Raw genomic sequence first — 25,679 nt, 5'->3', positions numbered from 1 at the left:
AATTAATTAAAAAAATCTGGAAATGTGCATGTGAATCAGTAAAGTGATCACATTAAGTGGCATCTTTGCTTAATAATAGATGTCAAAGTTCTTACCTGTCCAGTGTGCTCAGTTTCATCTTTATTGATTAAATACATCAGGAAGAACCTAGTGAAGAGAGAAAGGTCAGTCCTGTTTGCATATGTGGGAGGGAGGCGGTGCTTTCACAATGGTGTTTAAAAGACTGCATTACTCACATGTAATTGGCCAGGTTATGTTCCTCAAGCGTATGGGTCTCAAAGCCGTGTGGAGTTGTATCAAAGTAATCACTCCCTATTCCACATATAAAGCACTTGGTCTGGAAAAGTGGCATAAGGTTTAACGTCAGTCGCACATGCAATAATGCATAAAATATAAAAAGGCGTTTATGTATAAATATAGTATAAAATGAGTACCTCCATGTCCTCTTTGACTTGTTCTTGCTGGTCTCTCAGTTCACCAAAGGCATCAATGATTAAACCTGTGCAGACATGGGACAGATACGAGTTAGCAATGAATCTCAAAGTTGCAGTGTTTCTGCCTTTTTTATTTAAATGTAATTTAGGATTCACAGTGGGATTTATTGATAGTTTGTTGAGCAGTTCTCCAAATTCATTCATTTTGAATGAAACTCAAATATATAATTGAAAGACATTGTACCCTGAATGATGGCCAGCAGGATGACAATGACAAAGAAGAAGAAGGTGATGTCGAAGACCACACGATAGAGTTCATACTCGTCCCCTGCTGGGTCCTCGATCTCATCTCCTATGCCTCCTCCTGCTCGCACACCCACGTACATGTGGAACAGATAACACTACGAGAGAGAGAGAAAGACAGAGAGAGATTCACAGGGATAGTTATTGCAGGTGTTCAACAAAAGCAGAAGTTATAGTGAAAATACTTCAGAAGAACAGTAAAAAAATCCTTAAACAGTCACCGTCATCATGTCGTCACACTTCATGTCTGGTTCATCCTCATCCTCGCTCTTATTGTAGAACTTCCTGAAGAAGTTGAAGGCCACCACAGTGTAGAGGTACACAACCACGGCCAGCAAACCCACAGTCATCATTAACTGAAACAACACACAAGAGTCAAACGTTAGAAAGGTTTACATCTTATACACCTTAATGACAAATACACTTTAGATAGGCTGTTAACTTGGGTTACTTTACACAAAAAAATTAAATGTTGGTTTCGGTTCTGTACAAAACAAATGAAAGAAAAACAGGAACATCAGATCTGAAACCATTTCAATGTTTTGAGATGGTTTGAGTTTAGCAGTACGCAGTGTTCCTGTGTGTACCTGTTTTCCGTTGTGCGTGACCGAGGACAGAATGGTGCGCAGGGTCTTGACCCCCATCGCAATGTCAAGCAGGTGACAGGCAAAAAAGAAGTGGTTGTAATGTCCCAGAAGTGACATCACGGTGTACCACACCAGGTAGAGGAAAGTCTGTCAACAGAAGACACGTCAGTGCTTATGACAGCATGGAAAAGTGGACCTTTCATACCAACTCACAACAAATGACATACGTTGTCAGTAAACACAACTCCGAATTTCCAAATCTGATATTTGATGTCAATGGCGGTGAACCTGAAAATAAAACATGGAAACAAAAACGCAATTATTTGCTATTTTATCCTAAATAAATATAATGTGACAGGATCATTGCACATCAATTAATTTATGAGCTGCTTTGTAACAATGAAAAGTGTAAAAAGCGCTTTATAAATAAAGCTAAGCTGAGTTGAGTTTAGCTGTGCTGTTGTTTGAATACCATGCGAGCATAGAGTTGTCTGGCTCTTCGTGTTTCTTGTCTGTCTGTTGTTTGCTGACATCCAGTGATGCTAGATCCATCCCCAACAGCTCAGCAATTCGCTCACGTCCATAAATATCGCCATATTTATCCAGCACCTTGAGCGGAAAGAACGATCAACAATAAAAGCATTCACTTCCAAATGTGAACTAACAAGAGTAAGCTTACCTTTCGCTTAACAAACTTGTCCCAGTAGTTGGTGGGAAAAGACCTAAAACAATAAACAGATAACGAATTGAGCAACAGGAATGAATCAAAAATGACTCCGGGTCATATAGAAGAGCATCTTTCAGCACTTACGGTGTGTTTAGTACCAGTCTGTCCCACTGGCCCTTGATGTCATCATCCTCCGGCTGTTCTGTGATATAAAGACCATCAAACTCCAGCTTCCTTGCCAATTCCTTCTCTCTCTTAAAGATGACAAGCGGAATCTAATATGCACAGTAAAGTATTGATTGTAGGAATCCTGAATGAAGATTAAGAAGTTCAAGGACAGTAAATCCACTAAACAGAGGTTTAAAACCTTGAGGCAGTTGTATCCGATGATGGTTATAAATGCAATGACGGTGTGCAGAATTGCCAGGCCAGACATGGTGGGCTGCATGTATCCTGTGCTCTCTTCCAGGAAAAAATAAACAGGACCTTCCTCATCGTCTTCCTCGAAATCATCTCCACCAGAGCCCTCAGACTCCTCACCGGAACCTTCAAACAGTCCAGAGCCTTCAAAGACACCCGAGCCTTCCAAGTCTTCAAAATTGGGAGGGCGATCTGATACCTGAGGTAACAAGATGATGAATAAACTCTAAAATGTGGTGTAAGAAAGTAGTTCTACACAATATGAAGGAGGTTAATTGTTAATATAGGTCTAAATATACAAAAACAAACAATAAAAGGGCAAAAGCAGACCTTGTAGAAGAGCAGAATAAAGTTGAGGGCAAAGGCGAGGAACAGAGCCAGGAATCGAATGTTGTAGAAGTTGCGGGACAAACAGTTCTGAAAAGGTTAAGAGTGAATCAAAAATGAATTCCACCATTAAAGATTAAGACAAATGTATATAAAGTCAATAACGTTTTTCTACGTTTTCCTACCATGAATTTATTTCTTTGAACGTCTAGCTCATTCCAGAGCTCAAATCCGCCTCCTTTAGCGGGTTTCTTTTCCTTCTTGGTTTTGGTGGCTCTTTCAGGTTTTGGTTCCTCTGGTGTCAGCTCAGACTTGCCTTCTGCTACCTTCTGTACCTTCTCACCATTCTCAGTGCTGTTACATATGAGTGACAATCAATAAAAATGTATAAAGTACACAACGTAGTCTACGGTCTTAAATGCATTTTTTTAAATCAAGATTTTACAGACGATTTTTATGATATATTTTTCACAATTTTCAAGCTTCTATTTGCTGTAAATGTTAAAGCTCCTGTGTGTAATATTTAGGAGGATCTATTGACAGAAATGCAATAAAGTATAATATATACATAACTATGTCTTCAGAGGTGTATAAAGACCTTGAATAATGAGCTGTTACGTTTCTTTTTACCTTAGAATGATCTATTTCAATCTACATACACCGCAGGTCCCCTTGCATGGAGTTCGCCATGTTGTTTCTACAGTAGCCCTAAAGGGACAAACTGCTCTACAGAGTGTGTTTGGTAAATACGTTATCACCTTTGGCAAAGAAGCGAAAACGTGACGAAATCTTAGTTCTTTGTGTGAGAATTGGGGTTTAGCCTGTGTCCCACATATTATGTGAAATGTATTTCAATGTATTTCATTCTAATCTTTCTAGACACTATATAATGCTCGGGATGAGTTACACATCTTACTTCCTGTTTTATCCATATAAATATTGGTACCAAATTCATTAAACTTTGGACTCTGAACTGCACTTCTGTGTCTGTGTAATTCTTGGTCTCCTGATCTGAACTCTGTGTGTTCCATCGACTAGACTCTTCAACCTTCTACCTAGACAAAAAGTAATATTCTTACACTTTGTCAGCTACCGTAGTGGGTCAAACTGTTCACAAAACTTAAACTAAAAAAGGATTCAATAAAAACTCCACAATCTTCTTTCCTTCAACACTGGTTAATATTGATTTTTTTCCAGTCTTGTTGTATCTGTGGTATTATTAATAGCACTGAGAACAACTTTTCAGATAGGTGAACATGGAGGGATGCATGGTTGTGACTCACTCTGCTTTCTCTGGTTCAGGAGGAGGTTCTTCAATAGGAGGAGGTTGCACAGGTCCGGCTTCTTCTGGCTGCTGCAGCACAAAAATACAAGAAACAACATTTGTATAAATGAAAGTTGTATGCCTTAAAGATCGAAAATGAGTTGAATAAGCACCATACCATTTTCCTCTTTAGTAAAGGAGTGCCCTCTGGAGTAGGTGGTTCCACGGGGGTCGTGTCACCCATATCTCCAAGCCCACCAGGCGTATCGATACCCGGAATTTTCCCACCGTCACTTTCTTGATTGTCTTCATCTTCTTCCTCTCCACCTCCTGCGTCCATGGAGTCAGTTATTCCTCCCGATTCCTGTTCCTCACCACTCCTTGGCTCTCCAGGCAGGTCTCCGTGCACCTCATCCTGTGTGGGATCCGGCATGCTGGCTAGTATCTCGGTCACCGTGATGTTTTTGGCCCCTTCGACTAAACCACCTCCAAACAGAGTTTGCCAGATGAGCAGGAAGAAACCTTTACAAACGCTGTAGATGAAATGGAGGATGCCCATGAGGATCGTCCAGAGGAAAGTTGCTAGGCATACGATCATTTCCTTGATGGTCATCTTCCTGAGCCTGCGATACTGTCTGCGAATATTACGAAAGGTAAACAATCCCAGGAAATTCATGACGCTTTTGATGAAATCAGCAAAGGCTGAGCTTGATTCCTGATGGCCGTCCTCTCCACCGCCTTCTTCATCTCCTCCATCTCCTCCTTCGGCATCTTCCTCATCATCTTCCTCTTTTTCTTCCTCGTCCTGCTCGGAAATCTGCGAAGCGATGTTCATCTCGAAGATGGTGTCCTCACAGAAGTTGACAAAAAGCTCCATCTTCTCCGATTCGCCACCTTCGTTGACCACGTCAAATATGAACTGACGCTTGGACTCTTTCACCTGAGGCATCTCCCACTGTTTACGATTCACCTCGCTGATCTCAAAATAAATTCTTTCAATCTTTCTGCTGGCACCCATTATCTCGATCCGGCCCAAGAAAGGGCGGAAATAGTTCAAAACGCTTTCAGCCTGTTCGAGGAAGTTTTGCAATCTGGTATCATGTGGGACGTGCTCGGAGAGGTTGGTTAGCAGCACAGCGATGTTAAAACCGATGTCTTTTGCCGGCTCTTGGAAGCGGTTGGAGAACTCTTCGTAATTGATCATCTCGTTCTCATCTGCCTCCGAGCAGGACAACAAGAACTGGATCTCCGATGGGGTGTATTGTTTCTGACTGTCCATGGCTTTCTGAAAGTCCTTTTTGGATATCAAACCTCTAGGGTCGGTCACGTAGTCACGGAAGGCGTCAGACGCAACAATGTCCTTCAGCTTTAGGAACATGTCGAAGAATTTGAGGATCATTTCCACGTTACTAGAAGATTCCACAAGCATGTCCACCATTTGGCGAGCAATGGTGCCGTTTACAATATTACCTGTCAAACATAGAAAATATATAAGATACTGAATTTAAATTGAATTGAGATCAATGCAGAACTTGAAGGGATAAGGCCTCCAAAAATAGAAATTCCGACAATATTTTCTCTCTTGTCATTTCAAAACTGTAGGACTTTCTGTCTTCTGCAGAACACAAAAGAAGATATTTTGAAGACTGTTGGTAACGGAAGAATGGTGGGACACAAAACCAATGCAAGTGAATGGGTATTGCCATAGTTCGTTACCAACATCCTTCATAATATCTTCTATTTTGTTCTGCAGGAGACAGAAAGTCGTACAGTTTTAATATGACAAGAGTCAATTATGACAGAATTTTCATTTTTATTTCAAATATCCCGTTAAGGTAATTGTAATATTTTCTTTATACCCTCCAGGAGAGACAGCAACATGACCACCATGTCTTTCTGAAGGTCCAACAGCTCCTTCAGAAGTCCAATCTGACTGGAATCCTACAAGAAAACACAATGACATAACAAATAACACATGGGAGTACCCCCAACTGTCAAATAATGTATGTTAGAAATACTACTAGTCAGCCTTATTAGTTTTGAGGGTAGAATTAACTAATTTATATGTAGCTTAACTTCATTACATTGCTGTAACTTTACATTTCAAAATGTTATTGAATGCAGCAACAATCTCGGGTTACTTATTAGAAATACAAACCAACATGCAAGAGGTTGTGAAATAAAAACCACACAAGAAGTAGAATTTTTGAAACATTTAACACAGAATTAAATCCCACAAATCCTAAATACTAATTTATTACAGCAAATTCACATAAAGCTCATGTTATATGCCAGACATTTTCTCAAGCTGTTTGACCCACTTGCTGGCAAAAGCTAGCATGTTTACAAATTACAAGATATATAATAAAGAAATTGCCCAAATATACAGTGAAGTTAAATATGCAATTTTCTACTTTGTCTTGGGTTCAAACAACCTGGATCATAAACGGGGAAAGGGGGACTCAAATACAACCAATTCAATAAATAAATAGAGTGATACATACTCTTCCCTGCACAGGCCATATGAAAAACAGTTTAATTCATCAGTAGAGCATTTGAGCAAAAACAATATTACATTCCAACACAACTAACAGTCTGAAAGTTTACGGAATGTAACATGTTTAACATTCTGTTTTGTATCATTTAAGTAAATGCATCTGATCAAGTCGTTAAAAGAGTTCTATAGTAGCAACTACAACAGCAATTTCATTAACATGCATTAGCCACTAAACTATACATGTGCACTTTTAGTACAAATTAATTACATTTTGAACATGATGCTGAGATACAAAAACTACTCATATCTGTGTAATTGTAGAAAAAACACTATTCACTTTCAAATCACATGAATTTATGGATTCACACCGATTTTATGTGTTCATTAGTTGTTTGGCAGAAAACACAAAGACGATGTGAGTTACCTGAGCCAGTTTCATCATCATATGGGCAAACACATGCAGGAAGCCCACCACAGCGTCCCACAGACGACTGTGGGCCAGGGACTGCTGGTTTCCAGTGCACGGGCCCTGAAACACACCAGCAACTTTTAAATATAAAATACACTCACCTAAAGGATTATTAGGAACACTATACTAATACTGTGTTTGACCCCCTTTCGTCTTCAGAACTGCCTTAATTCTACGTGGCATTGATTCAACAAGGTGCTGAAAGCATTCTTTAGAAATGTTGGCCCATATTGATAGGATAGCATCTTGCAGTTGATGGAGATGTGTGGGATGCACGAAGCTCCCGTTCTACCACATCCCAAAGATGCTCTATTGGGTTAAGATCTGGTGACTGTGGGGGCCATTTTAGTACAGTGAACTCATTGTCATGTTCAAGAAACCAATTTGAAATGATTCGAGCTTTGTGACATGGTGCATTATCCTGCTGGAAGTAGCCATCAGAGGATGTGTACATGATGGTCATAAAGGGATGGACATGGTCAGAAACAATGCTCAGGTAGGCCGTGGCATTTAAACGATGCCCAATTGGCCTTAAGGAGCCTGAAGTGTGCCAAGAAAACATCCCCCACACCATTACACCACCATCATAATTGCATCAATGAGAAATTGAACAGGTGTTCCTAATAATCCTTTAGGTGAGTGTATAAATATGATGTTCTACATTGATGCATGTTTTTGAAAAAAAAAGGGTTTACAGAGAATTAAATTGCTTTAAGAATTATAAACACAATCATTCAAAGCGACATTAACGCTTACAAAAAAATATATATATTTTTTAAAGGTACACTGCATGAAATTTAGAGGCATCTAGTGTTGAGGTTGTGAACTGCAACCAACGTCTCACTTCACCCCTCCCCTTCAAAGCACTACAAGCGGCTGACACAGCACTAAGATGTTGACACGTTTTCACTTCTTTGCCGAAGAAGATAACGTATTCACGAAACATGTCCTGTAGAGCAGTTTGTCTGTGTAGGGCTACTGCAGAATCAACATGGAGAAGTAATAGGACCGGCGGTGTGTGTAGATAGAAATAGCTCATTCTTAGTAAAAAGATAACGCATTATGAAAGGTCCTTATACACCTCTGAAGAAATAGTTACTCTATGTATATTATATTGCATTCTGTCAATAGATCCTTTAAAAATGTACACACAGAACCGTTAAGGAATGAAAAGAATTTCCCGTAGGAATAATAGGACACACCTGTATGTACTCGGTAAGGCTGTTGAACACCTGTTTGGCAACAGTCATGGCTTTAGAAAAGTTCCTCTTGCCTGGTTCATCTATTATGTCCTTCCCTGAGTAATACCAGTAAAAATCACTGATCGATTCCTGGAGAGAATATTGAGTTAATACAAAAAATATAAAACAAGTTTTGAAGAGATACACTGAATGCACAGCAAACTATGATAAGTGGAAAATCAAGATATTATGCATGCGTTTCATTGTTTTGTTGCGGTGTATGAATTGTTTAGAATAAAATGACCTCACCTGCAGTCTAAGCAGGTAATCCACAGTGCAGATAATGACATTAATGGTGGTTGTGCTTCCTGTCTGCGTTCTCAGGTAGTTCTGGAAGTCTAAAGACGATGTCATCAATTATACATTTAAATATACATACTGATTTATACTTAATAACAGATTTGGTATTATTAGAGTAAATTAAAGCGCATTTTGTTATTTCAGGACGCACCATTGTTGTGACCCTCACAAAGTAGCTGCAGGAAGCGGAAGAGGTCGCAGGTGAACTCATCATCAGCCATGACCTTCTCACCTGAGTAAAAGGCCCGGAAACACAAACATATAACCAGGTCTTTTTGTCTTTGGTCGCAGGTTAAGTGGAGGAACAATCAGATTAGAACAACTAAGCGATAACAGCGAAGACAGGAGAACGAGAGATTACACAGTTTAAGAGACAACAAACAAACTGCCTTCGGTTACTATGTTAGTGCAAATATGTACGTCCCCTTCTGCACGCAAAGCAGCAACTGTCTAAATTCTTCATCTAAGCCTGAACTTCAGCAGCACAAAATGAGACACGTCACAGAATCACTTTCCCCAAATAACAACACATAAAATGAGCACAGATGATATACATATATGATAATGTGTGTATATGATCACAGATATAAGAACACTGATATACAAACATAGCTCAAATGCAGAATTTATTAAAATGTAAATCCCTAACGTAAGCAGTATTAGCATGCGGGACAGACCTACTGCAATCCTATCCTCAACTGTGGTTATGGGGAGCTATATGAAGCTCCATTCAAATAAAATCACGTTCAGTCAAACCTTCGGCATGAAAGGGTTCGGTTTGAAACATCAAAAATTGCTTCAAAAATGGTAACGTCAGAGTTGTGGGAAATAATATTTCCAACCGCTTTTGGTTTGACAGATTAAGAATCACAAATAATTAGATTAATGAGAAATGTTCCAGTTGAGGCAAAATATAGAAAAGCACACGTTATAAAATATTATCACCATATGTACAAATGAGCAAATCAACATGCAAGACAATGTTAAGACTGAATTTGGTTCAATTTATTTAAAAAAATGTCTGACTTTGTTATTCTCTTTTTGTTAGAAACAAAACAAATATGTTCAACTTTCCAGACATTTTATGCGCTGTCTTATAAACCTTCAAGGACTTTTGATGTAAAGGCAGAGATGCAGAGACATTCATAATGCAATAAGAATAGCGATTTTTTATGTATTTGAAGTGAATGTACTGTACAACGTCATTTATTTTCCATTTTCTTGATCAGCCACACTTCAGAGTTCTAGAGTTACAGTAGATCTGTGTTGTAACACTCAAGGTTGGCACAAAAAAACACTTCAGGCGCATTCTCTGGCTGTGGTGAGGTGTAAATGACTGTTTTAAAGTAAAGTGTTTCATCTCAAATAGAATTGCTATTCTAATTATAGCTCAGAAATGACACAATGTACCTTCAATGACATACAGTGATGTGACTGAAAGTCGTTTTTAGAAAGCCTTGAGAGAAACGCTACATGTGTATTTAACTTCAAAACCATCCCACAAAACTGATTTCGAAAGAGATCAAAGAACAGATAGGAACGACAGGTAGAGAGAAATAGAAAAAAAAGAGGGACAGAGGCGTTATTTACCCCGTTCTAGCTTCATGTCTGAGGCCCGAGAAGGTAAGGACGTAAAGAGAGGGGAATATGGTCATGGGAAAAAGAGGGAAGGTAAGTGGAGGGCAAACAGACGACATGGAGTGAAAAGGTTATTATTTATGGTCAACATCGTCTCATGAAGAAAAATCTGTTTATTCACATTTGTTATATTAGACTAAATTTATGGAGCGAATGACAATGTGATTATAATGAATTCATTCAACTGATCAATTTGGTTGTGTTAGAAAGACCGAACATGTATGATTACTGGTGGATGACTGATCATAACAAAGGTTTAGGGTGTTGTATCTCATTTTGGCCTCACATTTTGGAGCTGAACATGTTAAATGTAAATCATACAAATACACCTAACCAAATAATCGTGAATTGATAGCGAAATACAAAGTATCATCAACTTTTAGAACTAGTGTAAGTAAGTACATTTTGGTTTAATTTTGTGTTGGGTCGTCACTTGATGTCCAATGTAAAATCTGGGTCCTGAAGGAAGTTGTGAACCTTTCTCTATATTTAGATGCTTTTCTTTAATCTATAATCATTCCTCTTACTGTATTCCATGTGAAAGTTGTGTTTGTTACTTACTTGTTCCCTCCTCTGACACCATACCTAGACCCTCAGCTTTATTCTGCCTCTCAAAGGCATTCAGGTCCAAAACACTGCAAAAAAAGGCACAAATTAATTTACTATGATAAAAAATATAAATCTTATAAAATAAGATATAATTACGAAAACTGTGTCTTTTTTTGTTGTTTGCTTTAATGTTTAATGATTAGGTTCATGATGAAGGCAATTTTATTCTGTGCAAACCCTTTGTTTTTATAAAACATGGATCAATATAGAACATCATATTTATATTTTACATTTAAAAGTTGCTGGTCCCCTGCACTGGTGCCCAAGTCCCCAGTAACAATATACCTGCATGTTTGCATAAGAGCCTGAACACTGAGGAAGAAGCCGACATCTTTCTTGTCTTTCAGATAGTCCAGCATTTTCTGAAATCAAATGAACAAACTCATTACAGCTGAACACTGAGTGTTTTTTATCCAGCGCAACACTCTTCACCCACCTGTTGGACTTCACAGTTTCCTCCATTGAGAATAGAAATACCAAGCTTTAGGGTGGAAGAGACCATGCAACCGGTCTCACCTGTATAAATAAAGATCTGTTTAGACAGCAAATTATTACACAGGTCTATGATATTGGATAATGGAGTGGCTGGTTAGAGATTGAGGTAAATTTGAGCAACAGGTTCTAAAAAGATGGAAGTGTATAAAGGAAGCATCTACCTTTGCAGGCGCTGATCATCTGAAGGACCATCTCAGCGGCCCCGCGGTTGTGTAGACGTGACTGCTGGTAGAGGAGTCTCTGCTTTTCCATTTCTTTTTCCTGTAAGGTTAAACGTGGAAAAACTGAACTAATTACTAACACTCTTAATTGACCTCTATTCTTAAAAACCTTACTGGTTAATCTACCTGTTTTACTTATTCAACTACCAAAGCCTATAGCCTACTGTAACTATAATATTAAAAAGGTCAAATCAGTAACAAGTGCGGTTAAACATCCTCTCTAGATGTGAGCATTTGTCTCACCTGCATTTCACTCTTTTATTGCATTTACATTGATAAAAATTGTATGTTTTCAGCGGCTCCCAAACTCTGGCTATAGTAGTGACATTTGACACCCATTGACACAAAACCAAAATATATCAATAAAAACATCTTTAAAAAAGGAGTCAAAGAGTTTTTGAACGTTCTGAGAGTGAATAACCGTAATTATTTAAATGTATATATTTGGGTGACCAACCCCTTTAACGCAAGTATTTTAATTGGGCTTGACCCCGCCTCGCGCTATTGACTTTACTGGCGCGAATTCAGAAAAGAGCGGCATAGATAAAAATAGACAAAATTCTTGCAGTCTTTCCAGTATTGAGTAACTTTTAGTGTAATACTGGACTATTATTACATCACGAGAAGGTAACAGCAACATTAAATGCGACCATTACGATCTCAAAGTTAATACAATGTTTAGACGAGACAGATCTTTTTATTGTCAAAGTTGAGCACTCTGAAAAGTTTGGGAACCGCTAGTAAATCAGTTAACATTAGTTGTGGGACAGATACTACTATCTCACGTTTGTCTGTCAGAGCAAACGTTTGACTACAGGAAACTCTTCCGATGGGTCTGCACGTCAGCGTGACGCAAAGACCCATCCAGGTGTGTTATTCATAACCCTGTCTCCTGAGGGAAGCTTCAACTCATGTAAGTACTTCAATTTCTCATAGATATGCTTCTCTTACACATAGTAAACGTATGTAAATGCAATTCTTGAACCACCTAAGGTGTAATTCTCAACTGTAATTAAATCGATATTTTCAAGGTTAGAATCCTTTGAACAGTGTAGATGTATAGTAGCCACTAAACAATACTAGCAGCATAATATTAATAAAAGCAAGCGTAACATTTTTAAAAGCCTGCTTTGCCAAAAATTCATTGAATACATAACATGCATAATAGACCCCCCTCCCAAACCACCCGTGCCACCCACACCACCCCCCTCCCCTGTAAGCCTATCCTAAACACCCAGTAGTGTGTAGGTGCATATTACCAAGTCTGTCCATTGACGGTCTGTCCATTGAGTGTGTATTTTGTACATGCTTGTGTGTGTACCTGTGTGTTTGTTCCACTGTGAATGTGTGCAGGAGACCGCTCTGGCTTTCACTGTAGTCTGTTTGTCAGTATACTATGTGAGTATAGGGGGAAAAACGTTGATTAGTCACTTTTGTGTAGTAATGGGATTAATGGGAAATAAAGTGGGGAATACAAAGTACACAGAAAACATAACATACATATTTCACCAGTTACTTTAAACGTGTTTTACACAATAGCTGTATTTAGTAAACTGCATATTCACTCAACAATATTTTCCTGTAGCTCAGTGGTAAGAGCTTGGTGCTAACAACGCCAAGGTTGTGGGTTCGATCCCAGGGGATTGCACATACGTAGGAACAATGTAGGATAATGCAATGTAAGTCGCTTTGGATAAAAGCGTCTGCCAATTGCTTAAATGTAAATGCATAAATGAATCCATATGATCATGTTTTGCTCATGTATCTCAAAATAAAAATTCATCAAACAAATTTAGAAAAGAAAAAGCCCTTTCAAGAATTCTTACAAACTTGGAAATGAGAAGTCAAGTGGACAGTTGTACGTTTTAAAGCCGCAACAGGTTCGATTTCACACATTGAAGAGCCACAGAATTGCCCGTGTAAACCAGAAAAGACTTAAACACAAGAATTTATGAGCAGATAATAGTTTCCGAACACTATCACTGAATTTTGAATTCTGTTGAAATCATTTCATGGTCTTATGAGCAGTTCTTTAGATCTTCCAACATACTGTATTAAAATATTAAGTGATGCAGCTTTATATTATTCAAACACAAACTAGCAAAACTAAAAGCAGAAACAAAACAATTCTTCAAGCCTAAACTACTAAACACCTTATACTGGGGTAACGACACTCTTTTCCTGTTAAATTAGGTGGAATTGCCAAGAAATCTATTTAGTTGTTAAAATATTTGTTGCGTGTCTGTGTTTAGCAGGTGGCTCAAAGCTTGCTGTGAACTACAGTAAAGATAAACTCATGCATATGTGGTTTTAAAGACATTATGACATAAAACAGATGTTCAGAGACAGACAGATGGAGAGACAGAGCACAGCGTGAGCTCAGAGAGACAGATGACATGTGAGTGATGGATGGCTGATGGATACAGTGGTTGGTTTGGTTGTCACGCAGGTCTACCGCACTTTTGTGTCTTTCCCGTCCCCAGCCCCCGGTCTCCCCATACCATCTCTGTCTGTCGCACCTCAAAGGGCATCTCATCCTCTCCTCCCTCCTCCTCATCTCCTCCCTCATCTTCTTCGCCCATGTGGCAACTCTGAGGCAGACAGTGGAAAATGAATTTTAATTGTTATACCCTTTGGAACAATACATACTAAAAGTCTATATACAAAGAAAAGTAATTTAATTATTTAAAAATGGATTCATTTAAATATTAAATTAAATGGATTCTAAAGTATAAAAACGTACATCGGCTTAATAATAATCTTCTGTAGACGTGGTATGTTAATAAAATATTTAATAAGACAAAGTGGTCTCACCTTAGCCATGATATCAGCATATGCCATGTATAAATAATCTATGTCCAGTTTACTGCAACAGAGCAAAAGCATACAAATGATCAATGAAAAATCACATATACAAAATAGAAACACATTATTTATATAGAACAGCTTTTATACAGTATAGCAATGCCATATGACCGTGTCCATCACCAGCAGGACCCTGAGGTGTGGTGGGCTCTCACCTCTTCTCAGTGAGGGCGGTGCGACTAAAGTGAAGAATGAGCTGATGTAGAGGATCTGGCTTTGTCTCCTTCTCCTCTTCTTCCTCCTCATTTTCCTCCAATGCTTTCTGGAGCGTTGAGAATACAGATGGAAACATATTCTAACACTTTGTTTTGTGTTCAAATACAACAGCCATTATTGCCTTCATGGGAACACTTACAGAAAGGTCATCAATCATTTTGTCCTCAAAAGAATATCCTTCAGTTTGGATCCAGTTCCGCTTGTATCCATCCAGAAACATGTTAGACGCTCTATGCCTGCAAGAGTATGTATGTACTTGAACAGCTGTCCTCTGTTATCCACATCATTTCTTGTTCTCAAAAACAGGACGCCTGTCTATATGATATGTATAAGCGTATAAACTGTCTTACCTGGGCAGGTTGTAGAGCGGAGTCATCCTGAAACAGGCCACCACTGCCCTGCGCCGCTGCTTCGACAGCAGTTTGTGCCAAACCATCTTTTTGGACTTGAAAGGATGTTCTGTCTGAAAGAATAAAAACAATACGCTGGAAGATTAGTTTAGTATCATTTAACACGTGTGGTAGTGCCCGAGCGAATCTTGGATAGTAATAAATGCTTCCAATATTAGTTGTGTAAGGTTTACACCAACACAACTAACAAACAACACGTCTTAAAAGTCTTTAAATATGCACTATAGGGTCCACGCTTTTCTATTGACTTGACTATAAATAGTACTGGGTAAGACCATCGATTTAAGACTCACCACTTCAATGTGGTAGAGGACCGCAGAGACCTCCTGAACTCTTTTCACTACTTTCTCTGGAGCATCTGCATCTTCAGCCTTTCCTGCCATTTCTTTATACAGCTCCATCTGCCAGCGCATGGACGGATTATCAACCTGGAGAGAGAAAGACGGGATTCATATTGCTAAATGCCTTCGTAAGCCTGGGTTTTTGTTTGGTGTGGATGTCACTTGCCTTGCCCTGAAGGTGGAGGTTGTTTTGCAAGAACTCTCGGACCTCTTCATCTGTGTCTTTCTGTGAAACAGAATAACACACAGTCATGACTACTGACGTTCATAATAAAACAAAATCAAGGCTTGTTGGATTGATATAAGAGAAGGTGATGTTCACACTACCAAAGAATAGCGTGTCTTGGCCAGGTTGATGAGTTCTTGATCCGCAGGCGAGCACATGTTGAGTCCTATGGGAAGCATTTTCTTCAGGGCGGCCACAATGAGGGACGTCTGAACAGAATATCGATCTCCGCGCCTCTTTTTCTTGGTACGCTCTACATCAGAGCCACCGGCCTGGGATGACATTAACATTCAAAGCATGATAACTGAAATGGAGATAATGGACGTGTTTTTGGTTCTTTTGGCATAGTTTGGGAGGATTTTATATTGAAAGATGTTGACCAAAACATTATGATTGAAAAGGGATAGTTCACCCAAAAATTTTAATTCTTTCATCATTCACTAACCCTAATATTTTTTCAAACCTGTATGACTTTCTTTGCTCTGCAGAACACAGAAGAAGACATTTTAAAGAACGCTGGTAACCAAACATTCTCGATTCCTCATTGACTTCCATTGTATGGACACAAAACCACTAAGACGTTTTTCTTTTTCACTGAATGTTTTTTTCTTTCAATGTGCACTGTATATTGTTGAAATGACAATAAAAGTCACTTGAACTTGAACTCAAAAAAGAAAGACTCATACACTAGTTTTGAACAACAAGGGTGAATAAATGAAAACATAATTTTGGGTGAACTATTCTATTATTCAGGCAAGCCGAGAAGCAGGAGAAACCACCTGAACGTCCACATAAAGACAAACTCTCTTTACCCTCACCAAGATCTATCCGGGGCCAATCCATCCTTATTTGACAATATTATTTACAGTCATTAGAACGTTTCTTAGTTCAGGACTTCTTTAGAGAAAAGCCATATAAATGAGGCTTTCTTGATTAATAGGATCATTAAGAGGAAAGGCAGGGCAAAAGTTCAGGGTTGCATTTATCAGAATATAGACAACGACAGTGGGGCTTAGTGGGGAAGACCAGGCATAATAGGACTGAAGCTGAAATTCACATCAATTATTATCTTACGAGACAGATGGCAATATAAAAAGTACAGTGCAGAAGAAAAACAACTTCATGCATTCCACTTTTAAGGATCAATAATAAAGTTGAATTGAAATGCATCTTTGTTGAAGCAGGTAATAGGTGGCTGGTACTGTACCGTGTCAGTTCAATCCATGCATTAAAACAGGAACATGCAGTCACAACGTGCTCAGCATTAGGGGAAGGAGCCAGAAGACACAAACACACAAACTTGTTTGAGTTCCGTAGAAAACCAGGGGAAATAATTGCTTCTGACTGAATTTAGGTCGCTGAGCTGCGTAAGTACATACGTCATCACAAAATGCAACCCACAGGGACAAAAGAAATCATTTAGATGATCTTGATCTCTTTAAAGATCTATGGACCTGTTCGCCCACGTTTAAAACCTCTGATCTAACACTTAACTTCAGGCACATGTGTTTGTGAGACATTATGTGCTTGAGAATTTTCTATGTTTGACTTAGGGTTTGACAGAAGAGTTTGTTAACGCAGACCAAATAAACTTTGGGTCTCATTGTCTGGTCTGGAACTCCATCTTGGTTTACGGCCACAAACAACACCACAATCTATTTCCACCATAAAAAAAATTGTAAAACTACTTTTTATATGATTATTCAGTAACTCTAATGCTAACAGACCAAATTGTTTAATGCTCAAAATTGATGGACTATAACTACCACCAAATCATTTAAACAGTTGAAATGTGAATAATTGTGTTGGAATTTTTAAAGTCAAAGTTATTATGTTGCCTTGGTTATGTAGCCTTGGCCAGGCCACTTGTCATGTAAACCAATTGCCATTTTCCAGACCAGAATGTTGAGACAACTAAACAAGTCAGGTCAAGGTTTGCAGGTAATTGGTTACTATACATTGTGAAACGTCTATCCCACCGAACTAGTAAGTATTTATCACACTTGAGGGAGATTTGACTAGTCTAAAAGTAAGTGCAATCCCTTTTTTTCACAATCCCACCTCAATCATTTGTCTTGATTAGGGGTCATGGGTTAAAAGGGGAGGATGGGGAGAGAAATTGGAATAACATGGAGATGTCAGCCATTGGGCATATTGTAAGTATTCTGGTTAATGTGGGATCGAGTAGCCACACAGGATGGACTTTAAATGCCCCCTTTTGTCACGGAGGTAATAATACATAATACAAATTAATAAATCAACCAGGATTGAGGTCAAAGTCCTTCATGTGAAATTAATTGAAATGACTTATCTTTGGATATAAACTAAAGCATTTCTAGATCTCAGTTAACTTCCTGAACAGATTAAATTGACCCCAATCTTCAGCCAAGAAAAAACAGATGTATGACGGTCCCCATCCGAACCACATTCCAACAGACGCAAACCGCTGTACAGGGTGATGGCACAGGGCTCCAGGGGCTCAAACATAGTACAATAGACATGGAATCAAGTGCCATGAGCCTGAATCTACAAAGAGATCTTTCATCAAGCGCCTCTATTCAGACTCCTCCCCTCACACACTGGCACAATGACGGGCACCGGTTTATCCAACAAAGTGTCAGTGTAGAATGCCATTGTGTCGGGGGAGTTGATGAAATGCCCCCCCCAGATGTAAGGTGCCATGCGGTAGCACAGCAGTCGTGCAGAAAGAGAAGCTAACCTCAGAGTCCCCGGTCTAGAAACCCAGCATCCAGATGAAAAAAGAAGGCAGGGGACAGTCAGAGAGAAAACACCATTAACACTGTCATCTAAACTCAGCCCAAATACACTGTTCAGATATTTCACGTGGCAGAAAGGACTGTCCCGTTGAGGGAGTGGAAACACACCACTTTACCTTTGTTTTCAGGGCTTGATGCCAAACTTATCAACCATTGGCTGTTGGTTTTTTAATAATTTTAAGTTTTTATTTTGAGGGAAATTAAATAAAGGGATTGACAAAAACATGCAGATTACAGAAAATTTAAGGAAAATTAGAGATGGATAAATTTACAGGACTGTATATACAAACATCAGTTTGGGAAAAAATATTTAAAAATAGCGATCTAAAAATAAGAATATTGATAATAAATATGATTAATGAAATACAATAAATAAATACAACATATAACTATTATATATTAAAATAATAAACTCAAAACCTTCTATATTTATTGAAAAAATAATCATAAACATTGAAAATAAATAAATTAAACTATATGTTGTAATAAAATATAAAATGGTTTAAAATCACAAATCAAATTGCTTAAAAAATTCTGATCACCTGATAATCAAATATTGAAATTCCTCAATGATCTAATATGAAGCTCACCTTACTCATCTTGCTCTTGCTGTCAGCAGTGAGAAAGGACATGTTGTTAATTTCATTCATCACCACAAAGTTTTGCTCCTCTCGCTTGAAGTTCTACATAAAGTGCAAATCTTTAATTATTTTGACCTTCTTTAATGTACATGCTCGCTATATATATATACTAAGTATAATGTTTAACCATCTACCATTTATATGTGAATATAATATATCATACATGAGATTTGGACCAGAAGATGAAGACCTCTCCCACCATACGGAACAACTCTTCAGCGTCAGGGTCCGGGCAGGTCAGCCACCTTGCTCTAAAACCCAAACACACCAAAAATTCAAAGCAAATTCAGCAAGAATTCAAAATATCCCAGCAGGAACCACAGCATACCTGTTGTTATCCACGTATCGGATGAGAAGAGGGTAGAGAGCGTACAGGTCTCTGCACAGGACGGCAAATTCATCTCGAATAGTCCCTTCCTCCTCGTCTCCCTCAGACTTCCCCTCCATACGCAGGTGCTCCTCCTCGGCTACCACTTTAGACGTCCGCTTCTTCAGTTTCTCCATGGTGGGGATGAAATGTGATTTTAGCATCTCGGGTTTGGCTCGGCTCACAATGGGTTGGGAGAACACTGGTTAAAGTCAAAGACTGTGATAATCAGTACAAAATACAAGCACTACTACATAATGGGTGTCTTGAGAAAACAAATTGTTATACCAGCGAGTCTTTTCATCCAGGAGGCTTCGTCAATTCCCAGGTTGTTGACCACTATTTTCATGATGCTTCCCAGGAGCTGGTTGAGATGATCCGAGGTGACATCCGTACACAGGTTACCCTCCATCTCTGGAAAGTTCTCCAGTCCTCTTTCCCACCAACGAGGAAGATAGTTACACAACATGGGCAGAGTGATCTCGATCACATGTGGCATTTCTGTATAGCGAGCTCCCGATTCGGCCAGATCTCCGATCTCTTTCATGAGGATGTCTAGCTCAGGAATGTCCAAACACAGTTCCTTGACGTGGTTGGGAAGGCCCAGGACTGTGGATAAAAGAGGATAAAGTCAAATAGAGTAAAAAGTTCAATTTTAAATTGTGTGCATGTATACGACTTACTTGATCTTTCTCTTTGCGTCTTGGTAGTGTACACTGAAAATGCATTGTATTCATTAAGATGGGGCTCCAGGTAGGCTACAGGCATGGCATTGGCGAGATGTGCGAGGCATTCTCCTAGAGCTGGTCTTTGTCTGATGTAAATAAATAAATGAAAAAATATAAAAAATGGCACAAAATCTAGCAATACTGCATACTTCAATACACCTAAACAAACCTCTCTGCATGTGGAGTCTTCACAGTACCAAGAGAATAAATACTACACATGATTCTGTAGCAGGACATCTGCAAATCATCCACTGACCATATAACAGATAAAGAGAGGGACGTTGATACAAGTATACAAAGTACAAGTATAAACAAAAATGTGCAGTGCATGATGGGACAGTTCAGAAAGGTTCTATTAAAGGTCCTTACGGATAACATCGTCTCCAAACTGATGCTGAGCGATGTGGTCGAACAGTGACGTGAGCACAGGGAGCAAAGCCGTCGTGGTGTAGTTGATATTCTGGGACACACCTTTCACTGGCTGAGACACCCGAGAAAAATGAAATGAATGCAGTGAAATACATGATATTTCATGCCACACCACAAATGCTGCTGTTTTCATACCTGATTGCCTTTGGACACTTTCCCAAGTTTGAGGTTTTCCACCATCTTTTCGATGTCATCAGCAGCGCTCTCGAAGAAAGATCGCAGCCCTGCCTTAACAATCTCAGGTCCGGATTTCATCACAGTTCTGATCAATGTAAGACAATCAGACTCTAAATGACAGCAGTTCTTGTCAATTGTTTGCTCTAAAAGAGCCATTTGTCCGAATTACAAACCTGGCATCAAGTGACCGTGCAAGAATATGGAGACAGTTGACAATAGCGGGAGCATCCGTACCTGCGTATCATAGCCAGGAGGTATAGGTTACTTCTTTAGCTTTTATATAAATGTATCACATCTTTTTCGTAATACTCTTACTCTGAGATACAGCATTCATCATGGATAGAGAAAATCATGAAAACCAAAATTTTTCAAGTAACGGAAGCAGAGAGGAAACAATGAAAAGAAGACCAACAGAGAAAGTGAAGATATCTTACCAAAGAGAAACACCCTGTGTCTCACCAGGGCAGACATCTTACAAAAGATACTGCATCATCATCATCAGAGATGCCAAATAAAAAGAAACCAATGAGAGAAGTAAGGAAATGGAAATTAAATGAAAGAAGGAAACGAAAGCAGAAAGAAAAGGGTAAAATTCAAACAAAAATGGCAACTAATGAAAAACTATGGTAAAATACACACTTATAAAGTGTACTATTGACTCTGGAACTATTTTTATGCACACATTTACCTTGCAATCATCTCTTTTTCTTTGTTGGAGGCATGTCCGCCACTGCCTAGGATTTTGGCTGGTGTGGAGAGGAAGTAGAGGCAGTGATTTTTATAATACTGGTTTATCAAAGGCAGAAGAATCTGAGGGGGGAACATGTCAGCCATTATTATCAGTCATTATGATATCCAAGGTTGGAACAGATTTAGAACAATTCAAGGATTTTTTCTCGAGTCTAACCTTGGCAAAGAACTTGATCTCTTGCTCATGTGGCGACTTTTCCACACGGCCGCTGCTCACAACTGCCTCTGTAAAACCAAACACCAGAAGAATTTCAGTCGTATAATGGGATCAAATACTCTTCTCCTAGCAGTACGTGTGGATGAAGAGGTATTTTACCAAGATGTGCTATGAATTCCTGGGCAATGTCCATCCACTTGAGCAGCTTCTGTAGAAAGCCATACGCAAAACGCTTCTCAATAGATGAAATATCGCTCTCCATATCCTTCAGCCCCCTAAACAAACAGACATTTTTCATAAAATGTTTTCCTTACTATTGATTTCAACTGATGGCTATTGAGTCGTTTACCTTGTCACAGAATATCCATTTAGCTGGAGAAACTTGAGAAGTTCATATGCTTTCTCTCTGTCTCGGGCCTTTTCCTTAGCTGTCAGCGTATCATAGGGCACAAGCAAAGGGTGTGTTCCTCCTCCTAATTACAAACACGAGAAACAATGTTATTGACAAAAGTAAAATGAGGGGCTAAGATGCATAGAACAACTTTGTACCACCTACATTCAACACACTGTGCATGTGTCCATAGGTAAATTGGTATTAAAGGGCAACTGATGTATTTGTGAGATTACATCTTAGAACATCCTCTCTTAAGATTTTTTCAAGAGGTGTGAAAGATAAATAAATTCATCAGCAAACCTTTTGTTTGTAGCTCCATTTTTTTCTTGCGTCCCCAGGTGTTGTGATAGTTCTCTGCAAGCTGCTCTGCCATGGACTGGAAAAGCAGATAGTATTATTTCTGAAAAATATCGATAGTTAATATACTATAAGCAAGATGATTTTGTGGGCATACCTGAAGCTCTCTAGACAGTGTCATGCCTGAAATGTCAATGGGCTGAGGGCTGTAGCCATGACTGGGGTCATAGGTCGCCTACAAGAGACAGGGGTGGCATCTGTGAGCACAACTTCAGATGGAATCTCCATGTTTCAATTAGTTCTCCACATATGTGCTTACCTGTGCAGTCTGTGATATCTTACGAGCTGTCTTCTTCTCTGTTTTATCATCATCTCCATCTCTGGCTTTGTCTAGTGTCCACTCCCAAGCAATCATAGCCTTGACTGACTCTTTAATGGGCCAGCGGTAGATTTCTTTATCCTAATGCAAAAATCAATGAGTTAGTATTTGAAGTGATGTACTTGCTTATCTGTTGAGAGGGAAATGTCATAATACTGTATATGACTTTCGTCACCTTTTCAGAGAATGTTTTGTAAGGTCTGAGCATGGGATGGGTCTTGGCATTTTCATCCAGCACCTCGCCGAATGTCCAGTTATTTTGGATCTGGAGAATATTAGATAATAATACTGAAAATCTTTCATAAAGTTTCTGAAAACTAAGAGAAAAACAACATTAGAGAAAATCAGACGATCAAGTTGAAACCATACCTTTTCAAAAGCCCATTTGTCATGAGTGTATTCTGCATATCTGTTCATAAAACCATCCAATTTCTCAGGTATGATGGTGCTGCAAAAGACAACATACCAACAGTTAAAGCACTGCATCCTTTCAGTCTATCTGCTAGTAAACAACAGAGTTAAACAAACAGACAAAACTCTGTACTTTGTGGTTTCCACTGGTTTAGGGTCAAAGTTGCCCTCAGCATCAACTGAAGCTTTCTTCTCGGTTTTGGATGAGTAGCTGGCATCCACATAATCTGGAGGAATTGCTCCAGCGATGGCGCATATGCAGGGCATGGCGATTTTAAACAGCTCTGCATCAAATTTCTATTGGCAGACACGAAACAGAGAAGCAGTTTTCAGAAACAATTCAGTTGTTTAGCATACTTCATGTTTATGAGACCTTACCTTGTGAGCCAGAGATTCAAAAATCCCCCAAAAGAGTTTACGGGTGAGATGAAGCTCCTCCTCCGATGATACGCCAAAGTTAGCCCAGCCGTTGGGCAAGCAATAGTACTTCCAACAGCGCTCGTAATGATTTGTAAGCAGCTAAAAACAATGCCATAAATTAGAAGATCTACAGCAATCCCTTAAAAAGCATTGCACTGTCAAGGAATGGAATTGTTTCTTACCTTAAGAGGCATTTTGGCATACTCGTTTAAAATCGGCACATCAAACACCAGTCGCCTAAGAAGGTGCTGAAGCATTGAAGGACGCAAGTACCTGCACCGCAAACATTAAATATTACAAATGCTAATCTGATCTCTCATCACCTTAAATCCTCAGTTAAATCAAGAAACAACCAGTACTATAAGTGTACAACTTAATACCTGCATAAGGACATGAGGCATTCCTCAATAACATCTCTCTGAGCTTTGGTAAACGAGCGGCCCCGTGAAAGCCTGTAGATGGTGTGGAGCATGGAGTCGATCATGATGGCGCGGTGCTCAGTGCCAGCAAACAGAGGAGCGCATTTGGTGATCAGAGGAAGCACAGCGGAACAAAGGTAACGGTTAAGAGCCAGTGCCATCTCTGTAGTGCTGAAGGCAGCCTTAGAGAAAGAAGGAGAGAGTAATAGGACATGTGTCTACATGACAACAGTCAAAAGTTAGTTATGGTAAACTTTTACCATGCAAGCAACACACATTTTGTTTATGTCAATAAAACCCCGGACAACATAGTTGTATTAATACAATAGGGATCTTACTGTGTCCAAAGAAGCTGCTGCTCTCATGTCTGGAAGGAAGCCCACTTCTAATACGTGCAACAAGAAGTCTTGGTTGTCAATTCCGTAGACTCTGTCCAGGAACAGAACCATGGGTGCCTTATGATCAGGCACAAAACTTGCAGACATCTTTGGCTCAATGATGCTGTTATCTGAAAGATAAGTGAAAAAGGACATCAGAAATGACTCTTTACAGCACCGTCACTGACAAATTCCCAACCGATCGTCACCTTTTCCAAAAGCAGGTATTTGGACTGACAAGCTGATCACACCAACTAGATCCTCAATGGGCACCAGAGACCTAAGAATAGCCCTGATTCTCAAAGCTTCACCTTTACCAGCCTGAATCAACTACAAAACAGACAGGACGAGCAAGATGTTCAGCAGCCAAATCAATTCATATTCTGTAAACTCACACAATTACATAAAAATTCACTTACGTGCATCTCAGGAGCACAGCGACCCAGCAGATCAATAAGAGCAGAGTAGAAGGACATAATGGCGTTTCCAAGGTGCACTCTGTTCTCCTCGTGTTGCTCCTCTCCTCCAAACCTGACACCACACCGGTAAGAAAAATTCATCAACTTTCTCTACATCGAGATATACCAACTGTTACAGTTACAACACATTGTAAGGAAATACAGTGATTCTTTGCGTGTACATTGGGAAGCGTCTGTCTTTCTTAACAGTGGGTCCATCTCTTGCTGGATCCTCTGAGATCTTAATGGCTTCTTCAATCGCAGCGAGAAGGCCGTTCCCTCCCTCTCCTCTCAAGGCGGGTCCAAAACATTCAGGCCTCCTGATTAACAGCCGAACCACAACGTTAGCATTCTCTTCCACGCTCTCTCCTGAAAGAAGAACATTAGACATAATCTTTCTCAGTCTGTGAAACTATATAAAAACATGTTTTAATCTTTCATTAAAGATGCCATGTAATTGCATTAACAAATACACCAGGTGTATACAGCATAGATATACAGTATAGATGCCAAATTCCACCACTTCTGCATCCACCATCTTGGAACAGTCAACATTTCAGTTGCTGTTGCAGCGTTCATAACTATGGTATACATTGTCTTAATTAACTTTCATTCCTATACAGTAAGAAATAAGCAAAGTAAACCAACCATTAACGAATACAGCAAATCGGAGGAAATCCAGGTACTTCTCTCCTCCACAAGGGTTCCACCCTATATCTGGGTATCCTTTTGATAAGAGCATGGGGCAGCTCTGCAGACCACAACCTGCCAGGTACTTCACCACCTACACAAACAGAAGAGGAATGAGAAAAAAATCTAGACAGGTCAAAGTTGGTCCCTTAAGAATCTCTCACCATCTCAAGGTCTTGTTCCTGGAGAGCCAGCGCAAGCTCATTGTTATCGATACAAGATGCAGCAGCAACATCGAGAGGAGTGGAGCCACGCATTCCTGAAAGAGTGAATGTGGT

The 25,679-nt window shown here is 39.3% G+C and overlaps 1 protein-coding gene across 1 annotated transcript in view; it reads right to left on the bottom strand.

The window, feature by feature from the left end:
* ryr1a (ryanodine receptor 1a (skeletal)) overlaps nucleotides 1–25,679 on the bottom strand; it is a 43,066-nt gene that overhangs the window by 748 nt on the left and 16,639 nt on the right. Inside the window, exons 43-104 of the mRNA XM_056737479.1 lie at nucleotides 25,566–25,660; nucleotides 25,360–25,495; nucleotides 24,894–25,080; nucleotides 24,673–24,784; nucleotides 24,463–24,583; nucleotides 24,215–24,384; nucleotides 23,838–24,058; nucleotides 23,640–23,730; nucleotides 23,416–23,556; nucleotides 23,171–23,334; nucleotides 22,996–23,074; nucleotides 22,802–22,891; nucleotides 22,567–22,707; nucleotides 22,405–22,482; nucleotides 22,251–22,326; nucleotides 21,906–22,029; nucleotides 21,716–21,831; nucleotides 21,557–21,624; nucleotides 21,338–21,459; nucleotides 21,084–21,133; nucleotides 20,823–20,883; nucleotides 20,608–20,734; nucleotides 20,413–20,524; nucleotides 20,213–20,294; nucleotides 19,999–20,129; nucleotides 19,604–19,924; nucleotides 19,277–19,517; nucleotides 19,112–19,199; nucleotides 18,898–18,990; nucleotides 18,250–18,264; nucleotides 15,632–15,802; nucleotides 15,471–15,530; nucleotides 15,257–15,391; nucleotides 14,904–15,016; nucleotides 14,693–14,789; nucleotides 14,493–14,599; nucleotides 14,287–14,338; nucleotides 13,992–14,063; nucleotides 11,413–11,512; nucleotides 11,193–11,272; nucleotides 11,042–11,118; nucleotides 10,709–10,782; nucleotides 8,661–8,741; nucleotides 8,459–8,547; nucleotides 8,171–8,299; nucleotides 6,924–7,028; nucleotides 5,862–5,943; nucleotides 4,181–5,472; nucleotides 4,022–4,092; nucleotides 2,924–3,092; nucleotides 2,742–2,828; nucleotides 2,359–2,610; nucleotides 2,136–2,266; nucleotides 2,004–2,046; nucleotides 1,797–1,933; nucleotides 1,552–1,612; nucleotides 1,325–1,471; nucleotides 959–1,093; nucleotides 679–835; nucleotides 435–499; nucleotides 237–337; nucleotides 96–147 (exon numbers count right to left, since the gene is read on the bottom strand). Coding sequence (XP_056593457.1) covers nucleotides 96–147; nucleotides 237–337; nucleotides 435–499; nucleotides 679–835; nucleotides 959–1,093; nucleotides 1,325–1,471; nucleotides 1,552–1,612; nucleotides 1,797–1,933; nucleotides 2,004–2,046; nucleotides 2,136–2,266; nucleotides 2,359–2,610; nucleotides 2,742–2,828; nucleotides 2,924–3,092; nucleotides 4,022–4,092; nucleotides 4,181–5,472; nucleotides 5,862–5,943; nucleotides 6,924–7,028; nucleotides 8,171–8,299; nucleotides 8,459–8,547; nucleotides 8,661–8,741; nucleotides 10,709–10,782; nucleotides 11,042–11,118; nucleotides 11,193–11,272; nucleotides 11,413–11,512; nucleotides 13,992–14,063; nucleotides 14,287–14,338; nucleotides 14,493–14,599; nucleotides 14,693–14,789; nucleotides 14,904–15,016; nucleotides 15,257–15,391; nucleotides 15,471–15,530; nucleotides 15,632–15,802; nucleotides 18,250–18,264; nucleotides 18,898–18,990; nucleotides 19,112–19,199; nucleotides 19,277–19,517; nucleotides 19,604–19,924; nucleotides 19,999–20,129; nucleotides 20,213–20,294; nucleotides 20,413–20,524; nucleotides 20,608–20,734; nucleotides 20,823–20,883; nucleotides 21,084–21,133; nucleotides 21,338–21,459; nucleotides 21,557–21,624; nucleotides 21,716–21,831; nucleotides 21,906–22,029; nucleotides 22,251–22,326; nucleotides 22,405–22,482; nucleotides 22,567–22,707; nucleotides 22,802–22,891; nucleotides 22,996–23,074; nucleotides 23,171–23,334; nucleotides 23,416–23,556; nucleotides 23,640–23,730; nucleotides 23,838–24,058; nucleotides 24,215–24,384; nucleotides 24,463–24,583; nucleotides 24,673–24,784; nucleotides 24,894–25,080; nucleotides 25,360–25,495; nucleotides 25,566–25,660 — 8,177 coding nt within the window. The remainder of the gene's footprint in view (nucleotides 1–95; nucleotides 148–236; nucleotides 338–434; nucleotides 500–678; nucleotides 836–958; nucleotides 1,094–1,324; nucleotides 1,472–1,551; nucleotides 1,613–1,796; nucleotides 1,934–2,003; nucleotides 2,047–2,135; nucleotides 2,267–2,358; nucleotides 2,611–2,741; nucleotides 2,829–2,923; nucleotides 3,093–4,021; nucleotides 4,093–4,180; nucleotides 5,473–5,861; nucleotides 5,944–6,923; nucleotides 7,029–8,170; nucleotides 8,300–8,458; nucleotides 8,548–8,660; nucleotides 8,742–10,708; nucleotides 10,783–11,041; nucleotides 11,119–11,192; nucleotides 11,273–11,412; nucleotides 11,513–13,991; nucleotides 14,064–14,286; nucleotides 14,339–14,492; nucleotides 14,600–14,692; nucleotides 14,790–14,903; nucleotides 15,017–15,256; nucleotides 15,392–15,470; nucleotides 15,531–15,631; nucleotides 15,803–18,249; nucleotides 18,265–18,897; nucleotides 18,991–19,111; nucleotides 19,200–19,276; nucleotides 19,518–19,603; nucleotides 19,925–19,998; nucleotides 20,130–20,212; nucleotides 20,295–20,412; nucleotides 20,525–20,607; nucleotides 20,735–20,822; nucleotides 20,884–21,083; nucleotides 21,134–21,337; nucleotides 21,460–21,556; nucleotides 21,625–21,715; nucleotides 21,832–21,905; nucleotides 22,030–22,250; nucleotides 22,327–22,404; nucleotides 22,483–22,566; nucleotides 22,708–22,801; nucleotides 22,892–22,995; nucleotides 23,075–23,170; nucleotides 23,335–23,415; nucleotides 23,557–23,639; nucleotides 23,731–23,837; nucleotides 24,059–24,214; nucleotides 24,385–24,462; nucleotides 24,584–24,672; nucleotides 24,785–24,893; nucleotides 25,081–25,359; nucleotides 25,496–25,565; nucleotides 25,661–25,679) is intronic.

Source organism: Triplophysa dalaica, chromosome 22 (assembly GCF_015846415.1).
Source record: "Triplophysa dalaica isolate WHDGS20190420 chromosome 22, ASM1584641v1, whole genome shotgun sequence".
Classification (NCBI taxonomy): Eukaryota; Metazoa; Chordata; class Actinopteri; order Cypriniformes; family Nemacheilidae; genus Triplophysa; species Triplophysa dalaica.
This window is presented reverse-complemented; position numbering and strand designations above follow the sequence as displayed.